At 37.7% G+C, this 15,201-nt stretch overlaps 1 protein-coding gene across 1 annotated transcript; it reads left to right on the forward strand.

Moving 5' to 3' along the window:
- The first annotated feature begins 274 nt into the window (after positions 1-274).
- On the forward strand, positions 275-7,997 carry LOC117996694 (sin3 histone deacetylase corepressor complex component SDS3). Its single transcript, XM_034984821.2, has 7 exons — positions 275-609; positions 1,611-1,674; positions 2,695-2,832; positions 3,617-3,794; positions 4,439-4,649; positions 5,534-5,760; positions 6,188-7,997. The coding sequence occupies exons 1-7, from the start codon at positions 447-449 to the stop codon at positions 6,278-6,280; spliced, it is 1,074 nt and encodes a 357-aa protein (XP_034840712.1). The 5' UTR covers positions 275-446; the 3' UTR covers positions 6,281-7,997.
- The last annotated feature ends 7,204 nt before the right edge of the window (positions 7,998-15,201 follow it).

Consider the following 15,201-nt stretch of genomic DNA (forward strand, 5'->3'; position numbering starts at 1 on the left):
TATGTTAATCGAAAGTCGATTCCTTCAATCGATTCAAGAAATTACTTCACTTCACTTCAAATGTCAATTTGAAATATAGATTTATTGTCTATGATAAATAATCTTTCAAAATTAAAAAGTTACTCGTTTATTTAGAGGTTACATTCTTTTTTCTCTTTTACACTTATGTGCAACGTGTAAGCGAGAGTTTGATAAAGATAATATTGTGATGTTCATTGAGAGATTTTTAATATAGTTGGGTAGTGATGCTTTTTCAACTTGTCGAATTGACGATTTGGAGTTTTGACATTTTATCAAGGTATTTCCTCCAGCTCCGAGGAAAGTGTCTGCTGAAAAAAAAGTGATTTCTTTCTTCGAGTGACACAAGTACCAGTTGCAATACATACCTTGGCTATAACTCTCGCGTTCAGAGTTTATTTCTGAAACGGTGACCGCAGTCAATCTGTATGCAACTGTTACGCGTTGCCTCGACTATGTCTTACCAAGGATCACCATATTCGGGTCCAGGAGACGAATACGACTTTGAAGACGATGGATACGACGATATAGACGAGTACAGGGATCCAGAAGATACGCTACAGCAGCCGCCTGCGGAAGACAGCGATGAAGGTGAGGCACCCATAGTTTGTTTACGGTCTATGTACGCTGCCTATTTTGGCGTCGTATTACTTGTCAGTTGTTATTTTCATATAGAACTGCACAGCGTTTGTAAACAGAGGTTATGTAATTAGCATTGTGAGGTTAATGTGATCGATGTTTAGTGCATTTATTGTCTTCCCGCCTTTTGTAGCCGACCCCCCCTTATGACGTAATGTACCAGAGATGTACCACTTTCTCTTTTACAAAAAATAAAACTTCTTCATCTCGTCAGTTTCCCCAGTCGATTTTACGAAACCAATTGGAAATCCTCTGACTTTCCTACTCAAGTTTAAAAAAAAATGCTACATTACATTTTAAACACAAAATTAAGCATTGGTGTACAAAAGAAAAGGACAAAGGTATATTACAATGTTTACTTGCAAACACAAAGCTTTACCTATCTATCTTTACTTCAAAGGTATACTTACTACTTACCTATAAAAACACAAGAAACTTCCTAAAATTCTTACTTACCCTTAAAACATTGTCACTACAAACTTAATATGACATATTATCAAGGTATTAGCTTAAATTACTTAGTCAAAAAATTTGAGATTTTGTGTGTAGGTTCTCTTTTTAACATGTGGAGCTTATCTAAGAATTTTCATTAATTCCACTTAAGTAGCCAGGGTGAATCAGTTATCTAAATATATAAAACGAAAAGGTGACTGACTGACTGACTGACTGACTGACTGACTGATCTATCAACGCACAGCTCACACTACTGGATGGATCAGGCTGAAATTTGGCAAACAGATAGCTATCATGATGTAGGCATCCGCTAAGAAAGGATTTTTGAAAATTCAACTCCTAAGGGGGTACAATAGGGGTTTCAAATAGTCCACGCGTACGAAGTCGCGGGCATAAGCTAGTTTCTTGATAAAATGTATGATTAGTATGACCTAACTTTATTGTTCTATTTTTCTAAAGTCCAATTTAGTACTTAAACCATTTGTTTTTTTAAATTTCAGATACAGAAGAAGCAAGTGAAACAGACATACCCAACAATGATGAACCTGTTGAAATTAAAGAACAGTAAGTGTACCTACAACCTGTCGGAAATATCTGAACACCTCACTGGAATGCCCTTCGCGCTTCCCCGCAGCTCGCCCACTTTCGCCTATCCAGTACCATTGCCAACGCAAGTGCGTTGCATGACGTCACTAAGCAGGTTCGCAGATATTTCCGACGGGTTTTACCTACCTAATTAATCTTTAATTTAATTAATCAATAAATTACTCCTTAGAGATTATAGGTATATAATTAGGTCTTTGCACAATATCATTTTGGCAAGTAAGTCATGAAAAATGTAGATATTTTATGTAGGTTTAAATTATAATGGGAGTAACTAAACTAGTTTTATTCACATTAAATAAATAAATAAACAACCCTTTATTCAGACATGTTTCATTCTTACAATAATATGTTAGTCGCTAATAGTTGATATAAGATTTAAAAAAGGGTGCATATTTGCATTGTAAAATGCCCATTTTTACTTTCTTGAAATTAAATTCTAAATTTTAATATAAACAATAAATCCACGTAACAACAAAACATACAATTGTATATAATCAGATGTTTCGTAAATTTACGTTTTGGTAGTGGGACAAACAATAAAATGGTATACAAAACAAACAAAACAAGTTACATATTATTGTGAAAAACGAAGAACCAAAAACTCCGAGAAACTTATGCACTAACTTAATAAATAAGTTTACAATGGAGCTGATTCTGTTGTTTTTCGCTAAACAAAATTTAGAGTATCTGCATCCTCTTCTTTTTAATATGGCTAAAAAAGGATGGAACATGATTTTTACATTTAAAGACTCTAAATTTTAGTGCACACTACAAATTTAAACAATATGCTCGCGACTGGCAGCTAAAGGCACGAGGTTTGATGGCTCTAAATTAAACTTAAAACTGTCAAACTATGTCTGTCCTTTTCATATTATATTAGTAAAGAGGAGGATTTCCTCTAAAATTTAGTTGTGCTCAAAATCAGTACCAATATTAAATGAATAAAAAGCATAGTTTTTAAGTATGTAAATTGTGCAGGATGTACCAGGACAAACTGGTGAACCTAAAGAAGCAGCTACAGCAACTGGAAGACAACATCCACCCAGAGTTCCTCAAGAGGGTGAAGAGGTTAGAGCACCAGCTGCACGAGAGGCTACGCATTAACAGGATATACAAGTAAGTTAATTGTGCAGGATGTACCAGGACAAACCGGTGAACCTAAAGAAGAAGAAGAACTAGAGGACAACATCCACCCAGAGTTCCTCAAGAGGGTGAGAAGGTTAGAGCACCAGTTGGTAAATTAAACCTGACTATTCATAAGCACTTTTAAAAAGTTTACATGAATAAAAAAACATTCTATTCTATTCTATTCTATTCTATTCCAGCTGGACAGACAGACAGACAGACAGACAAACAACAAAGTGATACTATAAGGGTTCCTATACGGAACCCTAAAAAACAGCGGTGATAGCTGAGTGGTTAAGACGTCAGCCTTCTATTCAGGAGGTCACAGGTTCGATCTCAGGTACGCACTTCTAACATTTCGGAGTTGTCTGCATTTTAAGCAATCAAATATCACTTGAAGGAAGTGAAGAAAATCATCGGCAGGAAAACTGCATATATGAGAGCTATCCATAAAGCTTGCAAAGTTGTGTGAAGTCTGTTAATCCGCTCACTAATTGTGTAAGAAAAACGTATTCGTCGTTATCATACTCGGTAGCACATTCTGCACCTTGATTGGCTGTGAAAAAATGTAAACAGCGAATTAGCCAATCAAAGGGCAGAATTTGCTGTAGATTATATAGACTATAACTAAACCCTCCTCATGGATTGACCAACCCTCGAACCCGGTGATTGGTTGATGATGATGATGAATAGGTCTCTGACCTCAAAACCAATATTTGTGACATATTGGCATGTGTGGAATAATTTTTGAGAAGTAGTACTTTTTTTTCAACAGGGATCACATGTACGACGTGGTGGAGAGGGAGTATGTGGTGGAGAAGAAAGCGGCAGCGAAAGAGTTCGACGAGAAGAAGATAGAGTTGCGGGAGAACTTGCTCAATGACTTCGAGGAGAAGAGGAAGCTGATTGAGAGTGAGCGGCATAGTATGGAGCTAAATGGAGATTCAATAGAGGTATGTTATGACTACTGAATTAACATGTTTTACTTTTATAGCCTTACTTAAAGTAAATTAATATTTTCAGAGGCTTTTATTACGCCAATGGCACCGATTCTGTTGTCGTTCTCTAAACTAAATTTAGAGTATCTGCATCCTTTTCTTTTTAACAATGCTAAAAAGGGACAGAACATGAACTTCACATTTAAAGACTGTAAATTTTAGTACACGCCACAAATTTAAACAGTAGGTTCGCGACTGTGCGCTAAAATCACGGGTTTTGCCATTTAAAAATTAAATTTAAAACTGTCAAACTGCGTCTGTGCTTTTCATATTACATTAGTAAGAAAGGATGCGAATACTCTAAAATTTAATTGTGCTCAAAATCAGTACCAATGTTTGTTTATTTACTGGTAAGTCATAAGTCTTACTCATTAATAACTGAAGTTTTTGTTGAAATCGAATTTTTTCGACTTCAAATTAGAAATCTCAGACAACATAAAAGAAAGACTTGAATTAGGTATTCAATAACTGACTCATCAACACCCCGCTCAAACCACTTGACATAGACAGCTGGCACATAAATTTTCTTTAAAATGTAAAATCCAAAGCCGCACATGGTCGTTAGTTCTTAGGAGAATAAATAAATTAAAAAATTCCAGGTCAAACCGCCCATGAAAAGGATACTTAGGCGGCGCGCAAATGAGCCTGCGCCAGCGCCGGAAAAGCGACGCAAGCCACCCGCAACCATGCTCACCTTCCAACTAGACGAGAGGGATATTGATGCGGATCTGAGGGCGATATCTAGGAACTCACCCCCGCCCAGACACCACACGAACCACCAACCCAGGAAACATCTCAACTCTAATAGCTGTAAGTTTGGTCACACAACTAGTCTCACAACTAGTCACACAACTCGTCACACAACTAGTCACCCAACTGAGGGCCGGAAAAGCAACGCAAACCACCCGCAACCATGCTCACCTTCCAACTAGACGAGAGGGATATTGATGCGGATCTGAGGGCGATATCGAGGAACTCACCCCCGCCCAGACATCACACGAACCATCAACCGAGGAAACATCTCAACTCTAATAGCTGTAAGTTTGGTCACACAACTAGTCTCACAACTAGTCACACAACTCGTCACACAACTAGTCACCCAACTGAGCGCCGGAAAAGCGACGCAAACCACCCGCAACCATGCTCACCTACCAACAAGACGAGAGGGATATTGATGCGGATCTGAGGGTGATATCGAGGAACTCACCCCCGCCCAGACATCACAAGAACCACCAACCCAGGAAACATCTCAACTCTAATAGCTGTAAGTATCGTCACAATTGGATATTTGACTAGGTACATCAAAAATAAATTATTTCTCAGTGATGATTAAATAGAGGGTCTTCCAAAATACGTAAAATCCACGTCCTTTGTTAGCTTTAAGTGTAATAACTATTTTAAATTATCGATTAAACTAAAAAAGTACGTTATTATGATATGACGTCACATTCCAGTATTTCATAGAATATCGCAATACTTAGTGCGCGTTTTGACGTTTGATAAAAAGTTACTGATTTGACTAGTTGTCAAATACCGTATTAGTTACTTTCTGCGTCGCGTCGTATTCCTCAATGCTGAGGATCGTGACTCCTTACACTTAATCACACAATGGGATTTTCTTGGAATAATAATGCGGTGGACTCCTGAGATCCTTCCGTATACGAGTCGGCTAAGACTGCGATTTCGGGTCACAGGTGACTCGCCCATACGGGAGAGCGGAGCGAGTAGCGGGACGGGCAGCGGCGCGGGCACGGCGTCGAGCGGCGCGGGCAGCGGGGCGGCGAGCGAGGCGGAGACGCGCGTGGAGGACGGCAAGCTACTGTACGAGCGGCGCTGGTTCCACCGCGGACAGAGCGTGTACGTGGAAGGCAGGGACATGCCGCGCTTCCCCGCGCACATACACGCCATCACCGACGAGGCGGTACGTAGCACGAGTGAATGAATGACGTGTGATTGAATGGCGAGTGAAGGTTTGTCGAACGAGTGAATGAATGATAAGTGAGGGAATAATGATTGAAAAGTGACAGGTTGAGTGAATGACGAGTGAGTAAATGACAAAGTTTATGACTTGTGAGGGAATGGCGAGTGAATGAATGATTAATGTGTGAGTGAATAAATAAAGAGTGAGGAAGTGACGAGTGAATGACTGTAAATTGAAGGAATGACGAGTGAGTAAATGAAAAGTGAGTTAATGACGAATCAGGGAATAGGTATGAATGAATGAAGAGTGAGGGAATGTGACGTGAGTGAATGACTAGTGAATTATTACTCTTTCCCGTATATGTGTGGGAGGCGAGGGTGGAGTATCTCTTTAGGTTTAGCTAACAGTGATTTTACTTCTATTACAGATATGGGTAAAGAAAACAAACCTGGAGCGAGTACGGATATACGTGTCACAGTTAGCGCGCGGGAAAGTGACGTTAAAACGACGGGCCTCGTAATTTAGGGTAAATACTAGCTAATATAGGTTTACTACCCTTAACTTGAGTTTCAATATTCGATATATCTGTAATTTGTCGATAAGTAACTTAACAAAATCTTTTTTGCAAGTAACTACTACTCACCTATTTGGAAAAAGGAGTACATTATTGTCTTAAATAATAAAATAACTGTGTTACTAAGTAACTTATCGCCAAATTAAAGATAAGTTGAATATTGAAATCCAACGTTAGTACCAGATTGTACATTTCGGTAACAAGACTATAACGTCAGAGTAATATGAACCTGAGGCGCCTTGTATTAAAGTCTTGCATTAATACCATCCATGAGCCTCAATAGCTCAACGGGTAAAGGAGTGGACTGAAAACCGAAAGGTCGACGGTTCAAACCCCGCCCGTTGCACTATTGTCGTACCTACTCCTAGCACAAGCTTGACGCTTAGTTGGAGAGGAAAGGGGGAATATTAGTCATTTAACATGGCTAATATTTTAAATAAAAAAAATAAAAAATATTTTACAAAGTTTTTAAGGGTGCTGGCTGTTGATGTATAAATGAACTCATCCCTAAGAAAAAAGTTAAAGTCCATTTTACTTTTACTTTGTAGTGTTTCGCCGCAACGAAATCTATCAACATTGTCGAGATGTGCGAACTCGTACTAACTTAATCTAAGGGGATCTATAGAGCCCACTTTGACTTTGCTTAGAGTTAAAACGAGATAGAACTATCCCAGAGAGATAAATCTGTATCTCTTCAACTGAAACTTAAGTCTGAGCAGAGCAAAGTGCGCTTTGTAGATCTCAGTATAAGTGCAAGTGAATCCGTGAGCGAATCCTTATGTACATTTGTTAGTACATGCTAGATTTTATACATAATATGATGCATTTTTAATTTATACTGTATGATGTGCCAAGAATGAGTTATATAGGTACTATGTGGAAATTATGAATATAATATTTTGATGAGTGCGACATTTTTTTTGTTATTCATAAGATGAGATATGAACTCAGCTAAGTTGGTACAAGGTAGCGACAAAACGTCGATTTAGAATACTTAATAGAACTTACTAGGGTTTATATTCAGAAGGATCACTCCGTAAAGACGTTTAAATAAATAGCTACTCTTGTTACGATGCAATAATGTGCAATTCGGCTTGCACAGCGGTGCGGCCTAAAATTTAATAAACACCTCTCTCTATCACGTTACTGTTGTATCTCTCTCTCTCTCTCGCTCGTAAGGGGTAAGAGTTAGAGCGGCTACACAGTCATCCGACCGAATCCGTGAAAATACGGATATAAAAAATCGGAATGAACTCGGATATTTCTTACTCACTAATCCGATCTCTGATCCAAATCCAAGCTATTCAATAGACATCTACGTCATACGTCCGATTTGAATCGGAGGCACATCCGAGAAATTCGCACGGATGACAGGGAGAAATCGGATTACGGAAGTCGGATCTAGTGCGTAAGCTACCATACAAATAGTTCTATGGCTACTTCGGAACGTATTTTCACGGATTCGGATCGGATGAGTGCGTAACTGCCCTTACACGAGAGCTGTCAAAGAAACGCGCTGCCGTAGGTACATTTCTCGGGTCACATTATCAAGTGAACCCGGCCTGACGTCACTTAGGTATGAGTGACAGAGACTGCTCTACGAAGCTGCCGATTATTATCTTATATATATAAAAGGGAGAGGTGACTGACTGACTGACTGACTGACTGACTGACTGACTGACTGACTGACTGACTGACTGACTGACTGACTGATCTATCAACGCACAGCTCAAACTACTGGACGGATCGGGCTGAAATTTGGCATGCAGATAGCTATTATGACGTAGGCAACCGCTAAGAAAGGATTTTTGAAAATTCAACTCCTAAGGGGGTGAAATAGGGTTTTGAAATTTTGTAGTCCACGCGGACGAAGTCGCGAGCATAAGCTAGTCTCTCTCTAAAACTCATTGTGTAATATTTATTGCGGGGTTCTATATTTCGGTTGATCAAAAACGTAACTTAGGGCTAAAAGTAATGCCATCCTTTTTACATCATTCCAATTAGAAAAGCAAGACATGACTTTTAGTCCAAGAAAATGGTGTGCAACCAGGGACCGAATTACCGATATTTTGTAGCGTTACTAAATAACCGCTATTAAAAAGTAACGATAAAAATACCGATACTCATACATCCATAAACGTTACCTCGGTACCATTATTAATACCTGTAAAAGTAACAATACTTATAGGTACCTACCGGTAATTAAATTATACGCCTATCTAAGCCAAGGGTTATAAACTAAAATGTGTTTTTGGCCCAACCACAGTATTGTAAAAATGTAAATATTTGTAAATACTTTGTAATAATTAAAGTGATCAAATCCCGCGTATTTGTACATGAAGTGATTTTGTAATACGCCTTTATTTTTTTTATTTTTTTGTAACTTTGTGATCGAATTATGTGTAAATGAGTTGTGACACATTGTAAATACTTAAGAGATGAGATGACCGCTTATTGTTGTAAATATTTGAGAACAAGATCATATAATTATATGTATTATAACAGACTTTCCGTTTTATTTATATGAACCTTGTATTATTGTATCTCATGAAAACTATAAGGGTTATAGAAATAAAATTTCCTCCTTCCTGACCAAAGAATTTTAATTGGGTATTTGACTCCAATTTTTTTATTACTTTATTATAAACTAGGATAAAAATAATGACCTAAACTGAAAAAAACTAATTAAATCGATCAAGTAACAAAAAAGTTATAAGCATTTAAAAAATTCTGATTAGACAGAGATAGCGATAAAGCATTTTGACGTCACACCTTACTAATGCCATAGTAGCTTCGTGCGGTTTCCTACAAATTTTCGTTTTGCGAGAAAGGGATAGAAGACCCCCCACTTCAAAATTAAAATGCCTGTAACTTTGTAAATCTTAAGTTGGATTTTAATATTTTTTTCAGCGTACCTACGTCATTATTTTTAAAGTAGGAAAATACCCAATTGACGCCAACCGATCAAATAGTACGCACGACCGACGTACCTATAGTTCGCTCAGCGCTCGTGCTATCCCGCACCGGATTACTATTACAAACACAACACCGACAAAACGTCACATTGGTATGAGTGACAGAGACAAAACTACGAAGCCGAAACCTCTTTCTAAAGGTCGATGTACAATATTTCCGTTAGTAAAACGTGTAGTACGCGAGTACGGTCGAGATGGCAATCGGGGTGGGGACGTCCCGCATACCCGCACAGCCCCCGCACTAGCCCTGCGGGATAGCGCGGATGACATGCGAGGCATCGCTGCCTCATACCTCGATTGCCAACTCAATATGTTGCGTACCTACTATACCTAGTTTCAAAATTACAAGGCTTTAACAAAGGCTTAACTTTAATATGCGAAAATAAGCGCAGAACGCACGGAATTCCTCTTAAGAAAAATGTGGAAACCAAATGCGGTATTATTTCTGTAGCTTTTTGGACTTGATTAAATATGTTACAAAGCGATTAATTCATTTCGTTGACATTTGGAGCTTGCGCGGCGCCGAAATCCGGACGAGGTTTTTTTTTGCGGTTTCAGAGCAGGGCGTCACTACCCATAATATTATAAATGCGAAATTGTGTTGGTTTGTCCTTCAATCACGTCGCAACGGATCGACGTTATTTTTTGCATGGGTATAGTTAAAGACCTGGAAAAATGACCAAAAATAGCCTATGTCAATCTTCAGTCTTCCAGGTCTTTATTCCGTTATCCGTTGCACCCCTCGCGGCTCTTGAAGTCTCTACCCGCCTTCTCCACTGCTGTTCCTCTGGAAAGTTCCTCTGGATGCAAATAGGAATGTTAGTAGTATTTGGGAGCAAGCGGCATCGCGACAATCGTAGGTAGTCGGATTTTCGTTTTCAACTTTTATCTTGTATTCGACAGTTTCATTTTAGTTCTTTGGCAACTAAAAATACCACGGAACTTTTACTCAAACTAATATTGACTCTACGACTCTAGGTGTGTGTTTGTGGACTGCTCACGGAATCCTAAAACTGTAGAGTATCGAAAAGTAATAAAATGGTAGCTATAAAACCAAGTGACCAAAATGTAGATTTTGTCAGCCAATAACAATTACCATAAAAAATAAAATACGATCGTTAAAAGCATTGTTTGCATAAACGGTTAGAAAATGGTATTTGAAAATATATTTTTACAATTTTTTTTATTATTAAGTATAATTACGTAGGTACTAACATTAAAAAAAAAATTGAAAATAAGTAATAGTGAAATTCAGTAACTAGGGTACGTAATTATCTCCGGAAAATTCTCGAGTTTGCTTCCTACAAAAACACTTCAGTTCTAAAATTTGAAATAATTTTTGAAAACCCTTTATGTACCTACCACGGTCTTACGCCACCTGAATCCAGCTACTCCCTGCGACTCATTTGATGTCGTTTGTCCACCATACGTACCTAGTGGGGGGTCTTCCAACGCCCAAAATTCCAGCATCTTGGGACCCCAACGTCTATCAGTTTTTCGAACTAGGTATGCTACTTCAGCTTCGCAACCCGTGGATCTAAGTCGGTTACTTACTCTAATTCTCCTACGGATCTCCTCATTTCTGATTCGATCGCGAAACGCCAAGCATAGCTCTCTGAGTGACTCTGAGCCACAAACTAAGTAGGTACTTAAGTCTGTGCCCTGAGCTTTCTAATGAGGCCCATAGTTAGCGACCATGTCTCGGATCCATATGTCATCACTGCCAAGGCAACACGCATTGTTCGAAGACTTTGGTCTTGGACAAGAAGACATCTCGAAGCTATCCGAACGCTACCAATTTTAGTGGTGAATACCTAGTAGGTAACTATTTCTCATTTATTAAGAAACCTAACTATTTACATGAATTTAAATAACATTTAGATATAATATAGGAAATGTTAATATTTCATCAAATCGCCTTGGCAATTACTTATTTAAAAAAATCTTTTACAACAATAGAAACACATTAGCGAGTTCCTTTCCACCTACACTTGGGCGCGGTCTCAATTATTCAAATTATTCAATCATCTGACATTTCATTTCGTGTTTGTTGTGATTATGGCTTCAGAAAAAAGTTGAGAATGCGGGACAAGGGGCTTTACATGATTTGAATAATTTGATTAGATAACATTCGATGCTGAATATGAGATAGGCGTTTAGCTTTCAATTCGGTATGATATCAGTATACCTACTTAAGCAGAATTGCTCTTAAAACTTAAAAGCAATTACAGTACGCGGCAGAAAGTATTATACATCGACCTTTAGAAAGAGATGGTGGTTTCGTAGAGCGTCGTATCTGTCGTTAAGACCGACTTAACGTCACAGGGTTCCTTTTTTGCGGAACCCTAAAAACCGGCCAAGTGCGAGTCAGAGTCGCGCATAGAGAGTTCGGTATCTTGGAAGGATACGGTAATCATTTTGTTACTAATATTATAAATTATTTGCAGTTCTAATCGCAAATTTTATTGTTATATAACTACAAAATGGTTTTAGGATTGTTTCCTTTACCTAAATTGTGCTATAACACAATTGCCTTTTCCAAATTTCATGATTCTAGGTCAACTAGAAGTACCCTATAGGTTTTGATTCCCTTAACAGGTCTTGACAGACAGACAACAAAGATGTGATCTTATAAGAATTCCTTTTTTCCTTTTGAGGTACGGAATCCTAAAAAATGTGCCAATTCATGATTTCTAGGTTAATGGACTCCGTTTATTGCGACGTCTCGAAAACAATTAGCGTGCGACAAATACGTCGACCATAGAACACCGAAACTTAGCCAGAAGTACAGTTAGTCGTGGTACCTACGTATTGTGATGGACAAAGTTAATTTATAAAGTCGATGTCCTGCCGCTTCGTCAACCAGTCTCGGATGTATCGCGGTACTGTTCAAAAGACCGCACACTCGACAGCCTCTCCCAAATATATTTAGGAAATAAATCCCGAATATTTTCGAATCGGCCGCCATTGTTATTCGCGCCGCGCCTCGTCCTAGGCCGTCCGTCGAACGCCACTGACACATTTCTGCGGCTCCGCGCGCCTTTTGAATTTAGAACAGTTTCGGTTTTTCTTTCGATACGGTGCTTTCCATATTGTACAAACATTGAGTGGGACTCTGAATTTTAGTGTTTGTATTAATAAGATTACTTTTGGATTTTTTGAGGTGAGTAAACATAAAAATATTTAATTTTTTATTATAAAATTTAGATAAGTGCGAATTTTATGAACCATGTATTTTTTTTGATTTGTGCATACCCAATATAAATTCGATATTTAAAAAAACCGAAAAAAAATAGAAAGATTTCACATTTATACCTACTATCAAATCTACCTATGCCTGAAATTTAAAAAAAAAATTGTTACATTAAATTTAGTTTCTACCAAAAAGTCTACTTAAATGTATAAATTATGTACTTACATATTATTTAAATGAAGTCTACCTATTTAATAGTCTAAGATGGTTTCGGTAGCGATTGCTTAGAGAATTATTGTCCGACTGCAATACAAACTAAAAATACATTAAAAGCAATTTTTTTTAACTTATAAGTAGGTACCTACTCTTGATTTTTATGGAAATAATCTCTACCAATCGCTTTCCGAGTAATTAATAAAATTTAAAATTATGAATCTCCAATAGATCAACAGAAAAAAGTTCGGACTGCAATTAAAAAGGTTGCAGTTTGAATACTGAACATAAAATGTTAGAAGCTCCGAAATATTATTTCGGGGCTTCTATGGTAAGTATGAAAAAAAAGTACTTATCGCTTTGTTGAAAAAACAAGCAAATTATAAGCTACACCCCTACCTAAACAATAAAAAAATTCTAAGTCACATTCTTAAATAATTATCTAGTTGACCAGATTTTGTCCTTTCTCGTCTTCCTATGTAAAGTTCCTATGCAGCAATATTAAGTATTAAAATTAAAACAAATCAACTTAAAAGACATGTATAAATTAAACATAAATATGGCAAGGTCGCATAGATGATCATGTTATGACTAAACGTTATTAATAAAACAATCAAAAACCGGCCAAGTGCGAGTCGAACTCGCGCACCGAGGGTTCCGTACTCGGATATATTTTTCGATATTTTGCACGATACCTCAAAAACTATTAAGTATGAATAAAAATAAATAAAAATCGGTTTTAGAATGTACAGATAAAGTCCTTTCATATGATACCCTCATAGTATACTTGAAAATTGAAAATACCTATACATTATATGTTCATGAACATATGTATTATTAACCACAAATTCACGGTTATCGGATTGTTGCCTTTACTTGTGCTATAAGGCATTCTAGGTCAATGAGAAGTACCCTATAGGTTTTCTTGATAGACACGTCATATGGACAGACAGACAATATATAAGTATACTATAGGGTTCCTTTTTTCCTTTTGAGGTACGGACCCCTAAAACTAGAGAAATATATTTTTTATGACGCATCTTCTCAGATCAGAACGCATTTGGGACCCTCGTAGATTTAGTTTCAAGTCGATTTCATATTATTACCTATCGCCAAGGACCAAGTTCACTACACTCATAAAAATTGATTTATTACTTGCTGACCGATTGAATACTTTAATAAAGATACTTGATTACATGAATTCTGTCTTTTCATGGAGCAGGTAGGTATTACTTACGTAGTGGCGTACACGTTACAGAGGCAGGTGCACTGCTTGCCTAGGTTGAATTAGCCTCAATGCTCATAATACCTATCTCAATGGCCTGCCTATACAGTGCGATAAAGCTCTTTTGGCACTTGAATGACATTGACAGGGGGTCGCTGTTGGAGAACAAAAGCTCTGGACTATTCAAACAAGATTCAAACAAAAACAAAGGGGACACTTGAAGGCAACGTTAGTTCCGATTTTCACCACGCGCCAAAAGAGCCTTGTGGCACTGTACGCGCCACTGAGTAAAGTCGAAGAGCAGCCGGACTCCCTTGGTGACGTAACCGGAAAAATATATCTACGACGAGCGACGCGCCTCTTCTCGCGTAACTCGTCTTATAAGAGAGAGAGAAAGATAGAGAAAGAGAGAGCTAGAAGAGAGAGGAGAGAGAGATAAATACAAAGATAAGAGTTTACGCAATAGAAAGAGAAGAGAAGCGTTTATTAAATTTCATGCCGCAGCGCTGAGCGAGCTGAATTGCACTTCATTCCGTTGTTAGTCGATATTTATTTAAACGTTTTATAGCGGAGTCAGCATTATCTGTATGGTTAACTATTCTGTGGTATTGGGCAACCTCTAAATAAAGTGAATTTAATGCTAGGAATAAGTACGATAATATTAACAGTTGGAATTCGAACCTAGGACTTTAAAAATTCAGTCAAACTGTTTAGCTGAATTGAGGCTTTATTTCTCAAGGCTTTTGATTTGAATGTTTTTTTTTTCGAGGATTCTCTACGATTTTGTGTTAATTTTGCTGTCGAATATAATAAATTCGCCAGACAAAAGTGCTCAATACCTGTTCGTTTTATTATCAAGCAACACAACTTTGAATATAATAATTAAACAAAATAGAAAACTAAACGACTCCTACTACCTATATTTTAACATTTGAATTGAATTTGAAGGAAATTTTAATAGAGACGAAATACATTTTATTTTAGACACTGACTCAGACTCAGCACCCTCTAGAATCGTGAACAATTTTTCATTCACATGTACCTACTAGGCCAATTACAATTTTTTTATTAAATACTACGATGATGCCCGCGACTTCGTCCGCGTGGATTTAGATTTCTAAAAATCCCGTGGGGATCCTTTGATTTTCCGGGTAAAAAGTCTAGTCTATGCCCTTCCCCGGGATGCAAGCTATCGCTGTACCAAATTTCGTCAAAATCGGTTTAACGGATGGGCCGTGAAAGGCGAGCAGACAGACAGACG

The sequence above is a fragment of the Maniola hyperantus genome, chromosome 3, assembly GCF_902806685.2.
Source record: "Maniola hyperantus chromosome 3, iAphHyp1.2, whole genome shotgun sequence".
Lineage (NCBI taxonomy): Eukaryota > Metazoa > Arthropoda > Insecta > Lepidoptera > Nymphalidae > Maniola > Maniola hyperantus.

What these genes read in the sequence shown, in the direction of transcription:
- LOC117996694 (XM_034984821.2), top strand. Translation starts at nt 447, where the DNA reads ATGCAACTGTTACGCGTTGCCTCGACTATGTCTTACCAAGGATCACCA. An exon ending in TGCGGAAGACAGCGATGAAG is followed by an intron (nt 610 to 1,610) that starts GTGAGGCACCCA and finishes TTTAAATTTCAG; the next exon opens with ATACAGAAGAAGCAAGTGAA. An exon ending in ACGCCATCACCGACGAGGCG is followed by an intron (nt 5,761 to 6,187) that starts GTACGTAGCACG and finishes CTTCTATTACAG; the next exon opens with ATATGGGTAAAGAAAACAAA.